Below are 14,826 nucleotides of genomic sequence, written 5' to 3'. Positions count from 1 at the left end.
TGCTTTGCTGCACCTTTGTTTCAGGTTTGTCTGGTATTTGCACAGAAAGTCTGTGCAACACCATTTTATTTTTCTGTGGTATTAGAAAAAAAACTACTTCTTTTATAAGAGTCAGGCCAAGATCCATCCAAAATTACACTTAAAGGACGTCTAAAATACCTAGAAATTGCTGTTCTTTAATAGATGCTTTTTTCTCTGGCATCTAAATCATCAGATACATTGTAATTGATTTTACATCAGGGCTGATAATAAACCTTGAATGAGCAATGATTTTGGATCTCCCATTTTTTCCCATCTGTTAACTGGTTTTCTTACTGCTTTCTGCCAAGGAGTATAGTCATCTCAGGCCTGTAGCTCTGAAATATTAGATACAGGATTATTTTGTCCAGTTCTAGTGTACTTTCACCTTGGTCTCATTTCATAGAACCCTTACAATAACCTATTAGAGGAAGACATGGCTTCCCTTCTTCAACTGGAAGGTATAGTAGAAATTCTTGAACAAGTAAAAGGATGTGGTGTGGTTTCGTTTTGTTTTGTTTGGTTTCCCCCCACCCCCCATACCCATGTCTGATTATTGGTGGAATGTCAGTTCTTGACAAGAATTGAATCTATTTTGCTTTCCACATATGTGTACATTTTAAAATGATATGAGGATTCTGCTTAAAAATTTTGGCTAGGGGAATGCTTTCAAAATAAAAACAATCTACTTAAAATGGTATAATTATATGGAATTTTTATTTAAGCTTCTAATTTGTCAAGACAAATACTTGGCTAGGTTTTCAGACTTATTTTAGATTTAATAGTTCTTGACGGATTGAGTAATGAGGTGAATCAAGGATCTGGCCCTAAATATCTTGGCAAAAATGGGCATGAGAAACCATAGCATTATCTTTATCATAAGAAATATTTTGACTATAAATCAAGCTTTGCTACTGGTGGTGTTCTAGTTTGGTTGATCAGATATGTTGTCTCACAGCACCTCCTTTTTTGAGGTGCTATGAGTGCCAGTGAAAGATTGGAAGTTTTCAAAGTGTTGTTTTTCATATACTCTTATATTTATAGACTATGAAAAGCATAAACAGATAGAAAGCATGTTCCTAATACATATCTCAGAGGATTGGATTTCTGCAATGTGTAATAGGTAATCTGAGAGAGCACAGTGAGTGACAGAGTGGGTAAGTAGCACACCAGAGAAACTTCAGAGAGTTTACTGCCAGGGAAGAAAGAATTTAAATGTTTTTAGATGTTTATATTCACACATATATGATGGGCAAGAAGACTGCTCGGTAATACCGTGAACTTTATCCACTAATAGCACATTAATATCCCTTCAGTCCTGTGCGCATGTAGTTAATTTTGAAACAAGAATGTGTTGATTCCCTTCCATTCAGCAGGATGTCCCGCCTGCTTAATGCACTCAACAGAAAAAGGGTTAGTAATAATGTTGTACTTGTTCTTTTCTGTACATTTTAATCTAAAGATTTGAATAGATTTGCAAATGACATTTAGCCCAGGAGACCTCGACAAGGTATTCAATAGAATTTCAGTGTTAAATGATACGGTAGTGACCACAGAGGTCACTGGCAGGGTTGCACTGAAACTGTAAATAGTAGAAGACACTGACTTACACTTTAGTTAGATAATAGTCTGCCTGCTTGTGTTCCCTAGCTCAGGGTTCACAGTAATTCCAGTATTTATGTATTTTTCTCCTGTACCGTTTTTGTAATTTGAAGATTGCAATCATATCTACTTAGAGTCTTTTTCTTCAATAGAAATGGTCAGTGATTTAAACTTTTCCAAAATGTAAAGTGAAATGTTCTTTTTGCTTTGCTTTCTTTGAAAGATCCTCATATGTATATTCTAAATAGCTTTTGCAGTATTAAGAATCATAGCTATAGCTGCAATTCAACACTATTACAAATTTAATTCACTGAAAAATACCTGTAGTTTTGTTCTCAGGCTAACATTTGCTGTTGATGGATAGATTTTTAGCATTTTTTGTTAGCCTTACCTTTTAAGAGGCAAGCGTTTATACCAACACATAATTTGTCCATCAGTCAGCTACTCAAATAACTTCTGAATCAGTTTGTTCATTTCAGCTAAATTTGACAGTGCACTGTAAATCTCTAAGATTAGCTTAGTACGGTTTTGTGAAAAGGGATGACAGGGTGAAATACCGAAACCTCAGTTAGTGTCCCCACTGAGGAAAAGTCAGGGAAGAGCTGGTCTTTATCTGTTTTGTTTGGCAACAGCTGAAAGATCAGGCAGGATAAGTGAAGCTCTGGATTAGTTGCTACATGTACTTTCTCTGGCCTGGGGAACTGAGGACGTGTCAGCTAGGACTACCTGGGGGAGTAGGGCAAAGAACTGGCAAATCTCTGGGAATATTGCAATGAGGTTGCTCTAAGCAGAAGAGGTGGGTTATTATGCTGGGAAGATGGTGATATAGGGGCATAAGACACACATCTATAAAACACCAAAGTTTATCAGTTCCTCTGCTTATGGGACAGCTTGTCAATTTTGTGCAAATTTTCTTCAACTTGGACATCAAAGCAGCAAAAATATACCTTTATTTAATTTTTTTAAGATTTACATAACTCAGAAATATCAGATGTAAAATCTTGAATTTTGCATGTGGGTAGACCTCAGTGAAAGGGCCATTTTAGCAACTTTGGAGTTAAGAAACGTGAAAGAAAAAAATAAGCATGTGATTACGTTGAAGTAGTCCAAGCATGCAATTCAAGGCAGTTACTCCATGTATTGGTTTGCAACTGTATACTGATTAGATATATCTTTGTGAAAAAGCAACTTTTCCTGTAACCCAGTAACCACAGGGCAAAAGACATATATATTTTATTTTTACGTAGATTTTGCTCTTATATAGATTTTTTTTTTCCCCGTCGGTACTGCCCAAACAAAAGAATATATGTAATATGTGCATATATGTCTCCCTTGCTGAAAAAATGTTTTGCATATCTACAGCATCTTTTACATGAGAATTTCAAAGCTCTTCACTAATAACAGTGATTACATTTTCATAAATGTCAACCCTGGACAGCAGAGAAATTTTAGTTTCTTCAAATTATAAATGAGGACTAGATTAAATGATGTATCTATTATTACTGAGGATATCTCTGTCACAGCCAGAATCTGAAATTTACAATTTCTTTTCCTATGTCTTACTCAGAAAACCTTTTCCTTTCACACGTTATTTCTTGCACTGTATTGATATGTCTTGCATCTGAAAAAATGCATGTGGTGTTTTATGAACAGTCATTATAGTTGCTTATACAGCTGTAGAAAATGCAAAGACAGGGTAACTGGTTAGGTCAGTCTGTGTGTATATTTTAGCAATTTTGTGCATGCCATAGCAGCATGTGTAGTTAGATGCATGCACTCTTGATAATCCTTGGCATGCTGTGTTTTTTACACCTTGAGCTCACGTACAGTAATACCCAAGCTATTCTTTATATACCACAGATACTATACGGGCCAATTGTGATATTTTGTTTATGTGCAAACTCTGATTTTTGTAGTCAGCCTTTCAGAAATGAACATATATGCTTTTGGCAAAGAAGTTGCCCAGTAACATCATGTATGTTGGCTCCAGAGGAGCAGTTGGTTGAATTCTTACACTTTTGTGTGCTTCTCTCTTTAAGATGCATCCTATGGTCAATAAGCAAGAACAGGCTTGCACTTACTTACAGCACTTACTTTTTCTTCTTCCCCAAAAGGAGGGATTATGGAAGAAACTGTGACTGTAAAAAAATTGTGACTGAAAGAAGGGTGATCTTTTCGTCCCTTTCTTTAATGTTTGAGAGGGTTTTTTAAATCATCAGCCATACTTTATGTAATACTGCTTAAGCAGTGAAGCAATGGGAACTTGCATAAGCAAAACTGCTTTAGGTAAGGGATGATAAATAACCATGACAAAATGGAAACCAATACATACCTGAAAAGGGATCACAATATTGATTGTTTCACCCACTTTCTTCACCAGAGTCTGCCTGAGATGGCGTGGCAACCAGATTTTGGGACGCTCTGCAGTTAAGCATTAGTACGTTAAATACAAAGCTTTTGATAATTTGAAATATTACTTACAGCACAAATAAGACAAAACACCAAAGAGGAGATGCTCGGATACTTGTAAGCATAAGAAAATTGTGCAAACACTGTTTATACAGTTAGGGAGGCATTAATTCTCTAAGGACTTTCAAACGTATTTGACTACTGGATACAAATTTAGTAGGAAATCTCAGTTATATATATACAATTGGGCAGGTTTCAATGACAGCTGGATTTCTGAAACTGTGTTGCATCTGAAATGCCAGATTTGGGTGACTTCCATTGGATGTGAGCCTTCTATGTAGACTTTGTTTCTTTGGAGAACTTTATCAGTTCTGTAGAAGGGATGGGACAAAGGGTGTACTGGAGTGAAAGAGTGATTATAGACTATGATTAATCTATTGCTATATTGATACTGCAGCTCCTTGTAAATTGCTGTTTGGACGTATTTATGGACTTACTCAGAAAGCAGAGCAATCAATGGATTTCCTTTACCTTTCTACAGTCACTCAGTTATAGTTCTTTCTTTGAGGTGAAAGGAGTGGAGTCTCATTGTAGCAGCTTACTTTCCACTAACAAAAAGGGGACCTTATGCATGTTTTTTTACCTAATCCCTGCTTTTGTCTACCTCACCGGAAAGCTTTCTATGTTCTCCATGTTTTCCTTACTCTTTTTCTAGTCATTTACAGAAAGAATTTCTTAACATAGAGTTGGAGTATCTGTTTTCATGTCCATTTGGTTTTGAGATGCATTACAACTTTGTTTCAGTTACATGGAGTCATTTTACTGTCAGCGAGACTCTGGCAGACACTTGATGTGAGTCAAAGTTGGGGAATCCACTATTAGCAGCTCTTGATATCTTTTGGACTCCAGTCAAATGAATAATAACCTACTGCTGTTGGGTGATACACAGGGTGTTAATTAATAACCTAGGGCAATCAAGTACAGATAACTGCTTTTATTTAAATAGATCTCTTGCTGTAGCCAACTTGATCATTTTGCAGTACTATAACAGCTTCTCCAGCAGAGAGCTAAATATTAAAAAAAGTATCTCTTTAATGTTGACAATGCCCTTACAAGAGGTGAAATGTCCATATCTTGAAAGTAAGAAGTAGGATTTTTTTTTTTTTTAAGAGCTATGCTTTAGAAATATAAGACCTGGACAGTATAGTAATGTTCTCAGAATCATAAGATATTGGGCACCTAGTCAAAGTGAAAGAGCTGTTTGGGTGTTATTCTCGGAAGAAGGCACAGGCTTGTCAGTCCCAGAGTTTTTCTGCATGCGTATATGATTAGAATTTTGACCAGAGGAAATAGATGAATAAGATTTATTCAGTCTAGATACTCACGCAGGATCTCTTGAACAGTAATGGGCTCTTTGATTATTGCTGCTCCACTCTCACCAGCCAAGTTTATAGCCTTTATACGGAAATGAAGTTTGTCCCCTGTGACCAGGTCTTTAATGAGTGCAGATGTGCGTTCAGTTAGGCCAGGAAGGGCTGGAATCCATTCTGTAGCTGCAAGTACAGGATTTGCATATTGTAATAATATATTATTTTTCCAAAATGATGCCTTGTCTACAATTGAAAGTAAATTTGTGTTAGGGTAAAATGAATTTAACATGCAATACCACACTTAAAAGGGAATAAACTAAGCTCGAAAAAGAACTCTGGATCTAGAAGACGTGTTTACACATGGAGTTAAGGAATGTATACACTTTGTTTATTCAAAACAGCTAAGGGTAAGGGAATCATCTTTGGGTAGTTACTTTGTCATTCTGTTTCATTGAGCTTAGAGCTATGAGGCTTCTACATTTATTTTCATTAACAAGAAGCGGGGGGAGAGAATTTTGGAAGTATTTTTAGCAAGAAAGTGAAGCCTTAATTTAATTTTTTCTTGGAATAAGTATATCCCCTGTTGGTGTCCAAACGGATTGGTGAGAGACACATAAGCAGAAAACAATAATAGAGCACATAACTATAGGAATTTATTATTAAGTTCTCATTTGACACTGTAGAACAGAATTCTTAGGGCTTCCTTAGTTATTCTAATGACAGAAGTATGACTGATAAAAGCATTCTTCTGTGACGATGACATAGGGATTCTGGTAATTCCATGATGATATCTCATTAAAGACTATAAATTATTTCTGGATAAATTATACCCTGTAAAACCCCTAGTTTAAGTTGTATGGCAATTGAACTTAGTGTCAGAGAAAATTTCATGATTGAAGTGATTATAAATTTGTTATTTGATTTTTATGACATAAATGTTATGTTGTAGCATCACAGTAAATTGAGTATTGTAGATATGGTGCAGTTATACTCTTTATTATCAGAGCACAAGTATTAAATGAGATAAGGTAACAGTTACTTGAAAGTTTGTTGTTACAGTCATGTTATTATATTGGTTTTAAGGAATATGCAATTTGTGAATGCTACAGAAGTATAGTCGTGACTATAGAACAGCAGTGATATTTTTGTAGTACTTTTCTGTATTGAATTTTATGATGATTGTGAAGATGATGTTATCATTGATGTGACTTTCATGGTTTTACAGTCATGTTGTGGTAAGTTTGGTGATGGTTGGCAAGGATGTTATCCATAGATTAAAGTTCAAATTTAATGATACCGGATATGGTTATTTTATTGGGATATTGCAGTGAAGCTATTGAAATTGTAGTATTTTAATAATGTTCAGTTGCTGCTGCCTAGTACTCGTGCTTACTTACATCCATCTTTGCAGTATTCCACAATATAACCATCTAATCCCCCAGCTCCAATCCGCTCAGGAGGTCTCCACTTCAAGGCAACAGTGCTGTCAGAAACATCATCCACTGTAAAATGGGTTGGTTCACTTGGAGGAGCTATAAGGAAATATGTAGAAGTAAATTCTGAGAAATTGCAATATAACTGTGAGAATTCAAAGGCTATAGAAGGAGGAATAGCAGCTGAATTATACACCACTGTCTCTTTTTTTAATAAAATATATTTAGCTGAAGCTCAGTTGTAAAATGTAACACCTAATACTTCATTTAATAGAAGTGCAGCATAAGATTCCTATAACAGGGAGGGGAACAAGAGGTTAAGATACTAGTTCCTGTTCACATATGCTCCCTTATGAGTAAAAGCCAATGAAAAGGAAGAGTTGTAGAAGGGAGTCAAATTGTCAGCAGAAGTCTGCAGAAAAGTTTAGAAATAAAAATGCATACAATTTGTATGCTGTACTTATACCCTGATTGTAATTAGGCAGAATTCACATACTTTGAGGACCAAGTTCATCAGTGGCTAAATTTGACTTCACTCATTTTCCTCTAACAGTGGAGAAAATGATTAAAAGTTATGACTACACATTTACAGAAACACTAGTTCTGATTTGCACAACAGTAACTGAGACATTCCTGAGGAAAAATATTTTGGGGCTGAAACATTTTCACTTCAGTTAGCTATTTCATTTCTTTTCAGAACAGGAGTGTCATGGCTCTTTTTAAATCCATAGTTCAGAAAGACTACTAGCTAAATTCAGTCTTCTTAAGCATGACTGTTGTCTACTAATTAAAAAACAATCAAGAAAAGCCCTTACTGGAGGATCCCAAATACACACAAATGCTACTGTGAAATGATTGATTCCAAAAAGCAAACAGAAAGATAACTTTTTCAAAATAACATTTAGAGTGCTGGAACATAAAATTTAGTACATATGGCATAAAAGCAATCACGTTAAAGAAATGTATGTTTGGCATACTCTGTGTATACGTATTAAACTGAACACCACCTTTTGAATATACATAACAGATTTTACATGTTAGAAATATTTCATATATAAAGTAAGTTAAATACAGGTTTATAAATTGTGCAACTGATTGAAATTGATCTTAGTTCCCAAAGTTATTGTAAAAAAAAAAAAAAATTTATAAAGAATATCACCCAGTTTCCTTTCTGTAGCTGTGTCAAAATTTTTCATATTCAAATGGCAGCAAGGACTGTGAACAGCACACAGGAGGCAAAGGCGGTTGGGAGCATACACAACCACACAGTACACGATCAAAACCCCAAAACTCTTCTCCGAAGCAGTTAGTGTGAACTTTATCCTTAATCAAGTAAAACTCTGCCTATCTCATGAAAACTTTGAACCTTTTTTTTCAGTAGCTCCGCTTGATGGTTTTCGTTTGCTCTCTTTTGTTGCAGACCAGCTGTTGCGTGTTTGAAATCCAGAATTAAGAGACCCTTCTTGCAGTTCATTCTTTCCTTCTGACCCCTTCACTGCATCATCTGCTTTTACATTATCTCCTTCAGCTGGCTGTGCACCTTCACTGATACTTGTAGATTTAGCAACTCTAGTCATTTTAATCTCCAGCTATGTGTATTTTTGTGGATCTTCTTTCTAAAGCTCTTAGCAGGCAGGCTTCCTGAGGACTCCTTTGGTTTGCTCCTTCTCAGGAACTGCAGGAGACACTGCACTGCTGTGTTGGGTAGGATTATTTATAGAAAAGAATTCCTCAAATATTTTCTTAATGAGCTATCCTTTTAGCTGTGGAGAGGGCCAGGATTAAGGGAGTACTGGGTGGGATACTGTGATATTTGCACCCATAAGGGAATGGGAGAAGCTGAGAGCGACAGGGAAATTTCTGTCAATTAGTTCTCCTCTGTTCCAGATCCAGCTTGACTCTCGCACTTCTAATTATAACAACTAAAAATTAATCAGCAATTTCATGAAACTGGAACCTCTGTGCTTCTTGGGAAGGGGAATGAGAGATAGAGAAGAGGAAGATTACAAAGGAAAAGGTTGATTAAACATAGAGATTGTCCTGTCTTGGTTTTGCCCTAGAAATAATATAGAGTGTGGTAAAACTCACCAATTGGCATGAAGGGTTGCGAGGCAGGGCTTGGCCGGGACATGCCAATAGAATTCACAGCATAAACCCGCATCTCATAAACTACTCCTTCAATCATTCGCTTGGCTTCATAGGTTAGCTCTTTTAAAAGGTCGAAGTTCAGTCTCATCCATCGATAGCTCTTCTTCTTCTTTCTCTCTAAAATATAGCCTGGAAAGGATAGCTCTTATGATGTGAAAGAACTGCAAATTATTCTCCCACATGTAGGAAAAAAGAAAATCACATTTGTGTTGTTTTTTTTTTTTCCCCAATGGCATAAAAGATTGAAGTGTGATTCAGAACTATTGCATATAACTGAATTATGTGAAGCTTTGGTATTTTCTTGCAGTTTTCCTTCTGTCTGACATTCTTACCTGAACAATTATACTTCTAAGAGTAGAAATTATTTACTATTGTCTATGTCTGGTATTAGGCTTTAAGCACATTTGGCATGCTATACACTACTATTAAGGTATTTAGATGTATGCAAAACAGACATATTAGCAGAGCTGGTTTAAATGGTACATCCTTTTTGGTGAGAATGTGGTCATTCACTCCTAATGGCAGAGAAATGCATGAGACACAGCAGTTCAGCAGAAAGCCCTTTTGGTGAAGGAGAAAATGCCTTGAAATGTGTAAGATGAGACATAAGAGTTAAAAAAAAATTATTTCCTTCTTATATTCTTCTGCAATTCACTAATCTTGACTAACAGCATAAATGCCAATGCAAAACATTAGTTGGAAGAACAGTTTGATACTTCCCTTTGGTTTGGTGGTGGTTTTTTTGTTTGTTTGTTTTGTTTTGTTGTTGGGGTTTTTTTTAAGTGATTTATCAAAGAACTTATGTTAGATCTCTGTGTCCATTGCTACGTGGTGGAATTGCGGAGTGCTTCCCAGACAGTGCAGATTCCAGCTCTGCTTCAGCCCTATAGTGGAATGAGTCCTGGCCACGCACCATTTTTCTTGCTCCGATTCCCTTGGGAAGGAAAGTGAACCTGTATGATTACAGAGAACCAAGACAGCTGGATGCACTGCAGAATAAACCTGTAGTATAGCTTAGATGAAGTCTGTATGCCCAGAATCCAGGTCTTTAGTACATCTCCCTCACCTCTCAACATCCACAGCCTTTCCCACGCTACCATACTGTTTTTCAGAATGACTAAGTCAGGCTGGGTTATCAGTTTAAAAGATAAACTTCTCATTTCCCAAAACTGGGAATGGAATCTGTGATTCTTGATCCTTTATGTGGAGGATGGTTGTATATCACATTGAAACTGTTTGTATAAATTATTTTCCAGTGACCTGCTACAAAGGAGTTATCAACTGTTTCTTTCCATCTAGCTATATTAAATTTCTGCTGGTTCTCTGTGTTGCAGATAGTATGCCTGGATGTGATGCATGTAGGCTTCTTTTAAACAGATTTTGTTTTGAAAGCTATTAATCTTTTAACTATGGACTGAATAATCAGAAAATACACTGAATAGTGATTTACACATGCCATGTATTTGTATGTATTGTATGTCTGTTTCTACCCATAGTCTACAGAGGATATGTCTGTAACAGTGGTCAGCTACAATAGTATAAGTCTATAGCAAACACATCATAAAGACTTATGAATTGAGCTGTGTAGGTCAGGGATTCAATCCCTTGCTGCTCACAAAGGTGGTGGCTATCAAACCTGCAGATGTGCCTTTGGTATACCTGGGAAGTATGATTCACACTTACAGCATCTAAAGGGAGATAGAAAACAACAGGCACGTTTGCTGACATGTTATAGGCACAGGCACCATGCATCAGCAGCCTTTCCTGTCTACATTGAATTGCAAGAAAAGCATGGGAGTCTACAGAATGTTTTGGGAAATGAGTGGTGGAAGTACCTTTGAGCTGACAGGCTGTATCATCACTTCTAATGTATAAAGTTACTCTGGCATGCTTGTTTTCAGTAGCTTTTAAACAAGGTTAAATGCTGTAAGCAAAAAAACTATGGTTCCTTTGACATGTTCCTGCTTTTTTCTCTCTTCACTAGGGTCTGTGAGACTGAGAGAAGTTTCAGCCACTCAGTTTCTGTTTTTCTGCCATTTTAGATATGCATAGTTTCCTGTCAGAACTGAGACACTTCTTCACTGTGGCATACCAGAATTGCAGCTTTTTTTTTTAAAAAAAAAAAAGGAGGTAAAAAGACAGTACTATTGCTGACATTTGGTAAAGCAGATTATTTCCCCAAATGCACAGACTGTATGATAGTTAAAGATACTGCTTTAGTAATATAAAAAGTACAAGAGATCCCATGAAAGGTTTGTGTAAGAGTGAAGATGGGGTATGAATCTCTTTTCTCTATCTGTTGGATATAACTAATAAAGACTGTAGCAGACTGCCTACAATGCCATCTGTAACAATATGAAGACAGATAAGAATGCATATGTCTCTTTCCCCTACCTTTTTATCTTGCTTTTAAAGCTTTGTTTGAATGGATAGTGCTGCATCTTGGCTTCCCTCCCCCGCCCTGAGGTGTTTTATTCTAGCTCTATTAGTAGTACAGTCCTGTGCTAACTGAAGAAACCTCCTCATGTAGTGCAAAGGGTTGTTAGTGGAACATTAACAGAATCATTCCTTTGACAGTGAAAACAAAACAAAGAACTATCTAAAATAGGTGTCCTGAAAACTCTACAAAACCAAATCATGGGCTTTGCATAGTCAAGGGGAGGGAGTTTGGCTGTGGTAACGGGACAGCTATTGGTATATATCTTTGCACATAATAGTTTAAATTGTTAACTTCTTGCTTGCTTCCTGTCAGAACAGATGAAACCACAAAGGACTGGCCCAGTAGTATCTTGTTTATTCCTGCACAGATAACTTCTGTTGAATTAAATGAGGTTCCTCTATTCTTGTGGAAGTGAATGAAGTCCAAATATCCAAAAGCAAACACAAACTCCTCTCTTCCAGATACTATGCAGGGGATTAAAAGAATTTTAGAACATTTCTAGCCCTGGCATCCCCATGGGAGTCCACAGAGCTTTCAGTGTATTTTTTTTTTTAAAGAAACTCAAACTCCAGTGATCTTTATTAAACAAATTGCTAGATTTGGAGTCCAGAGCAATTTTTCCCTAAAATTGGCCCTGCATTATATTCTTTTTCTTCTGAGGGTCACAGGGAGTTTTATCTAAAAACGCCCATGCTCTGCAGAGAATTTAAAATGGTATCAGTGATATTCTTGATTGCTTCTGCTCATTTCCTGTATCGCGTGATAACTTTGGCCTCTAGTTTTTAGCACAGATTTTAAGGTCATTAAAATGATTGGAAAGTGTTTTGTGACCCGTGGTGTGTGGTTGTATGTGAAGTAGAATTATGAAGTAGTTTTCCAAAAGAAACATGTATTGCATGAGTGCTTGAGATTGCAGACAACTGGGACTGAGGTGGCCACAAATCTGTTTTGGTATTCCTAGGTAAGTCCAAAGGCCTGTATACTGATCTAAAATTTCAGTCTTGAATGAGAATGTTTATCTTTAACTGTTTTTAATATCACCTTCTTGTGCTTTGGTAACTTATTCCCTGAAATATTTCTCTGATTCAAATAGCACGGGTAGGGGGCACTCTCTCCCTAAAATTGAAGGGCCAGAATCTAGACCAGTTTGAAGGTTTGATATATTAGAGCAGTTAGTTTCTGAGGGTCAGCCTTCCTAAAGTGAATAAACATAGAGAATCCTTTTGCGCCATTTTAAAGGAGCAGCAAAAATACAGGCAAGGCTGCTGGGGACTTTATATTTTAGCACTTCTTACCAAGTACTGGTTGCCCACCATCATATTTAGGAGGTTGCCACTGCACAGTACAGTAATCTTCTCCGATGTTGCTGATCTTGGGAGCTTCTGGAGGGTCAGGAACATCTGAAGAAAGTGTGAGAATGAATGAGAGTTGTTACTGTTTCAATTTCTGTATTCAAGTAGAAATATTAGAAATAGTAAAGAAATATTTTTCTTTAACACTTTTTCCATATCATATTGATACAGCTTTGTCAGATAGCAACAGTAGGTACAACTGAGAATGTATTATCTTAGTCTAAAGTGAATCCTGCTCTTTGACGTTTTTATGTTAGGTTCGTTTTCCTTTAAATACCATTGATTGTTCAGCTCCCTTTTTCTACCCAGACATAATAAACTTTTTGCAAAAATGTAAGGTAACAAGGTAATTCTGTTCTGTAAGAAGAGGCTTGCTTCAGGGTTTCTTATTTTCTCTAGAATAAACTTCATGTAGAATAAAATAGCTGCATGTCTCACATATTTTGTTATTTTGGAGATATTCGTAGTAAATATCCTGACTTAAGATGTATAAAAGATAAAAAGAGACTTAGTATTCACCTAAACAGTGAATTCTAAATTTTAATACTGTTGGTGAAGATAATTTTCTTTTACGATCTCTAAGTTGGCTTATAACCTGACCATTTGTCATATGTGTGGCAGGGTATAAACAAGTTAAATATTACGAAAAATTTTCTAAAAATTACTGACTCAAAATCATATTCCCCCAGCTCTTCTGTGACTCAGTGTCAATCTGTTTATCTTGTATCAGGTACATTATGTCTCTTTATTCTCTTATTCTCTAATTAACATTAACCATTTACTGCTTATAGAATGAAGTAATCTTTGCTTAAAAGCATAAGCCACAACAAAATGACAAGAAGTTTTTCTTATCTCAGACAAGCATGAAGCATATACTTCAGAAGGGAATGTCATCTATAAAATGATAGGATCCCCTGAAACCGGAAGTACATACAAAAGAAACGCGTGGATTTCTACTGGGAGTTGTTCTCTTGCCTTTTCACACAGAAGGCAACTACCTGTGAAAAATACTTCTGCCACATTTTGTGATTGATAGTATGCCTTTATGATCATTTTCTGGTTTTCTAAATCTAAAGTCAGAACTTGCCTCAGTTTTAGTGAAGGGTGAGTTTCAGTGAACTCAAGATGCTTTCATGCTCTAGTTGTTTCCTTCCTTCACTTACCAATAACTTTGACTGTGATATCAGCTTTATCTTCTCCCACTGGATTCTTAACTATAACTCTGTATACTCCCTCGTCCTCCTTTTCTGCTCCTTCTATGATGAAGACACAGTGGTCTTCATGCATCTCCACACGAACTCTGCCTTCAGATTCAGACAGAAGCTGTGAGGGGTGAAAGTAAGATAAAGTCATTGTAAGTTTTGCCAGGGACAGCCTGATAAGCCTGTATGTAAGCTGGTGAAAATCTTCAAATTCTTGAATATTATCAACATTATTGAAAAGCTATAAAGTATTTCCAGTTTTATTTGTATGTAGAAGAGAGAAAATATAGACTAAGTGGCTCACATAAGTAACATTTGGGAAAATTGGTTCTGAAAGTCTGCAGGTTGTTAAGATTCATTGCTAGTTACACGTATCCAGTTACGTTTCAAAGAAGTTACTAGGTACTTCCTCAAATTCCTACTTGGGATAACTGCTAGTATCAATCGAAAGAGTTTCATGGATAACAGTTGGATACTGTGCAAATTCAAGAAGGTTTGCAAATTCAAATTCAAATGGTTGAGTAAACATTTCTGATCAACAGTATCTGCATTTGGCATCAGATAGCACAGATTTGATATAAAAAATTTACCATGTTTCTTGTAACTGTTAATGGCATCAGTGTGATTTCTGTCACTCAAGAATGTCATATGGGGTAGCTTTCTAGTCTTCTCTGAGCTGAAGTCTAAACATAATGACCACAACTTTGCTGTGCGTTTATAACACACTCCTTTCTTCTTTATGTGCCTATGTATCCATATACTTAGAACAGGAACCATTAGAAAGCATATATGCCTAAACAGTGACTAGCACAGCAGAATCCTAACCCTGAGAAAGGTTTATTGTTGCATAAG

At 36.3% G+C, this 14,826-nt stretch overlaps 1 protein-coding gene across 1 annotated transcript in view; it reads right to left on the bottom strand.

The window, feature by feature from the left end:
• The window catches only part of MYBPC3 (myosin binding protein C3), a 65,707-nt gene that overhangs the window by 14,119 nt on the left and 36,762 nt on the right, over positions 1 to 14,826 (bottom strand). Inside the window, exons 23-28 of the mRNA XM_087746077.1 lie at positions 13,936 to 14,095; positions 12,716 to 12,820; positions 8,921 to 9,109; positions 6,797 to 6,931; positions 5,415 to 5,582; positions 3,953 to 4,041 (exon numbers count right to left, since the gene is read on the bottom strand). Coding sequence (XP_087602203.1) covers positions 3,953 to 4,041; positions 5,415 to 5,582; positions 6,797 to 6,931; positions 8,921 to 9,109; positions 12,716 to 12,820; positions 13,936 to 14,095 — 846 coding nt within the window. The remainder of the gene's footprint in view (positions 1 to 3,952; positions 4,042 to 5,414; positions 5,583 to 6,796; positions 6,932 to 8,920; positions 9,110 to 12,715; positions 12,821 to 13,935; positions 14,096 to 14,826) is intronic.

The sequence above is a fragment of the Nipponia nippon genome, unplaced genomic scaffold (genome assembly GCF_047370975.1).
Source record: "Nipponia nippon isolate SJK-2023a ecotype South Korea unplaced genomic scaffold, ASM4737097v1 scaffold_10, whole genome shotgun sequence".
NCBI classification, from domain to species: domain Eukaryota; kingdom Metazoa; phylum Chordata; class Aves; order Pelecaniformes; family Threskiornithidae; genus Nipponia; species Nipponia nippon.
Note: the sequence above shows the minus strand (reverse complement) of the source record. Positions and strands in the feature narration are given on the sequence as shown.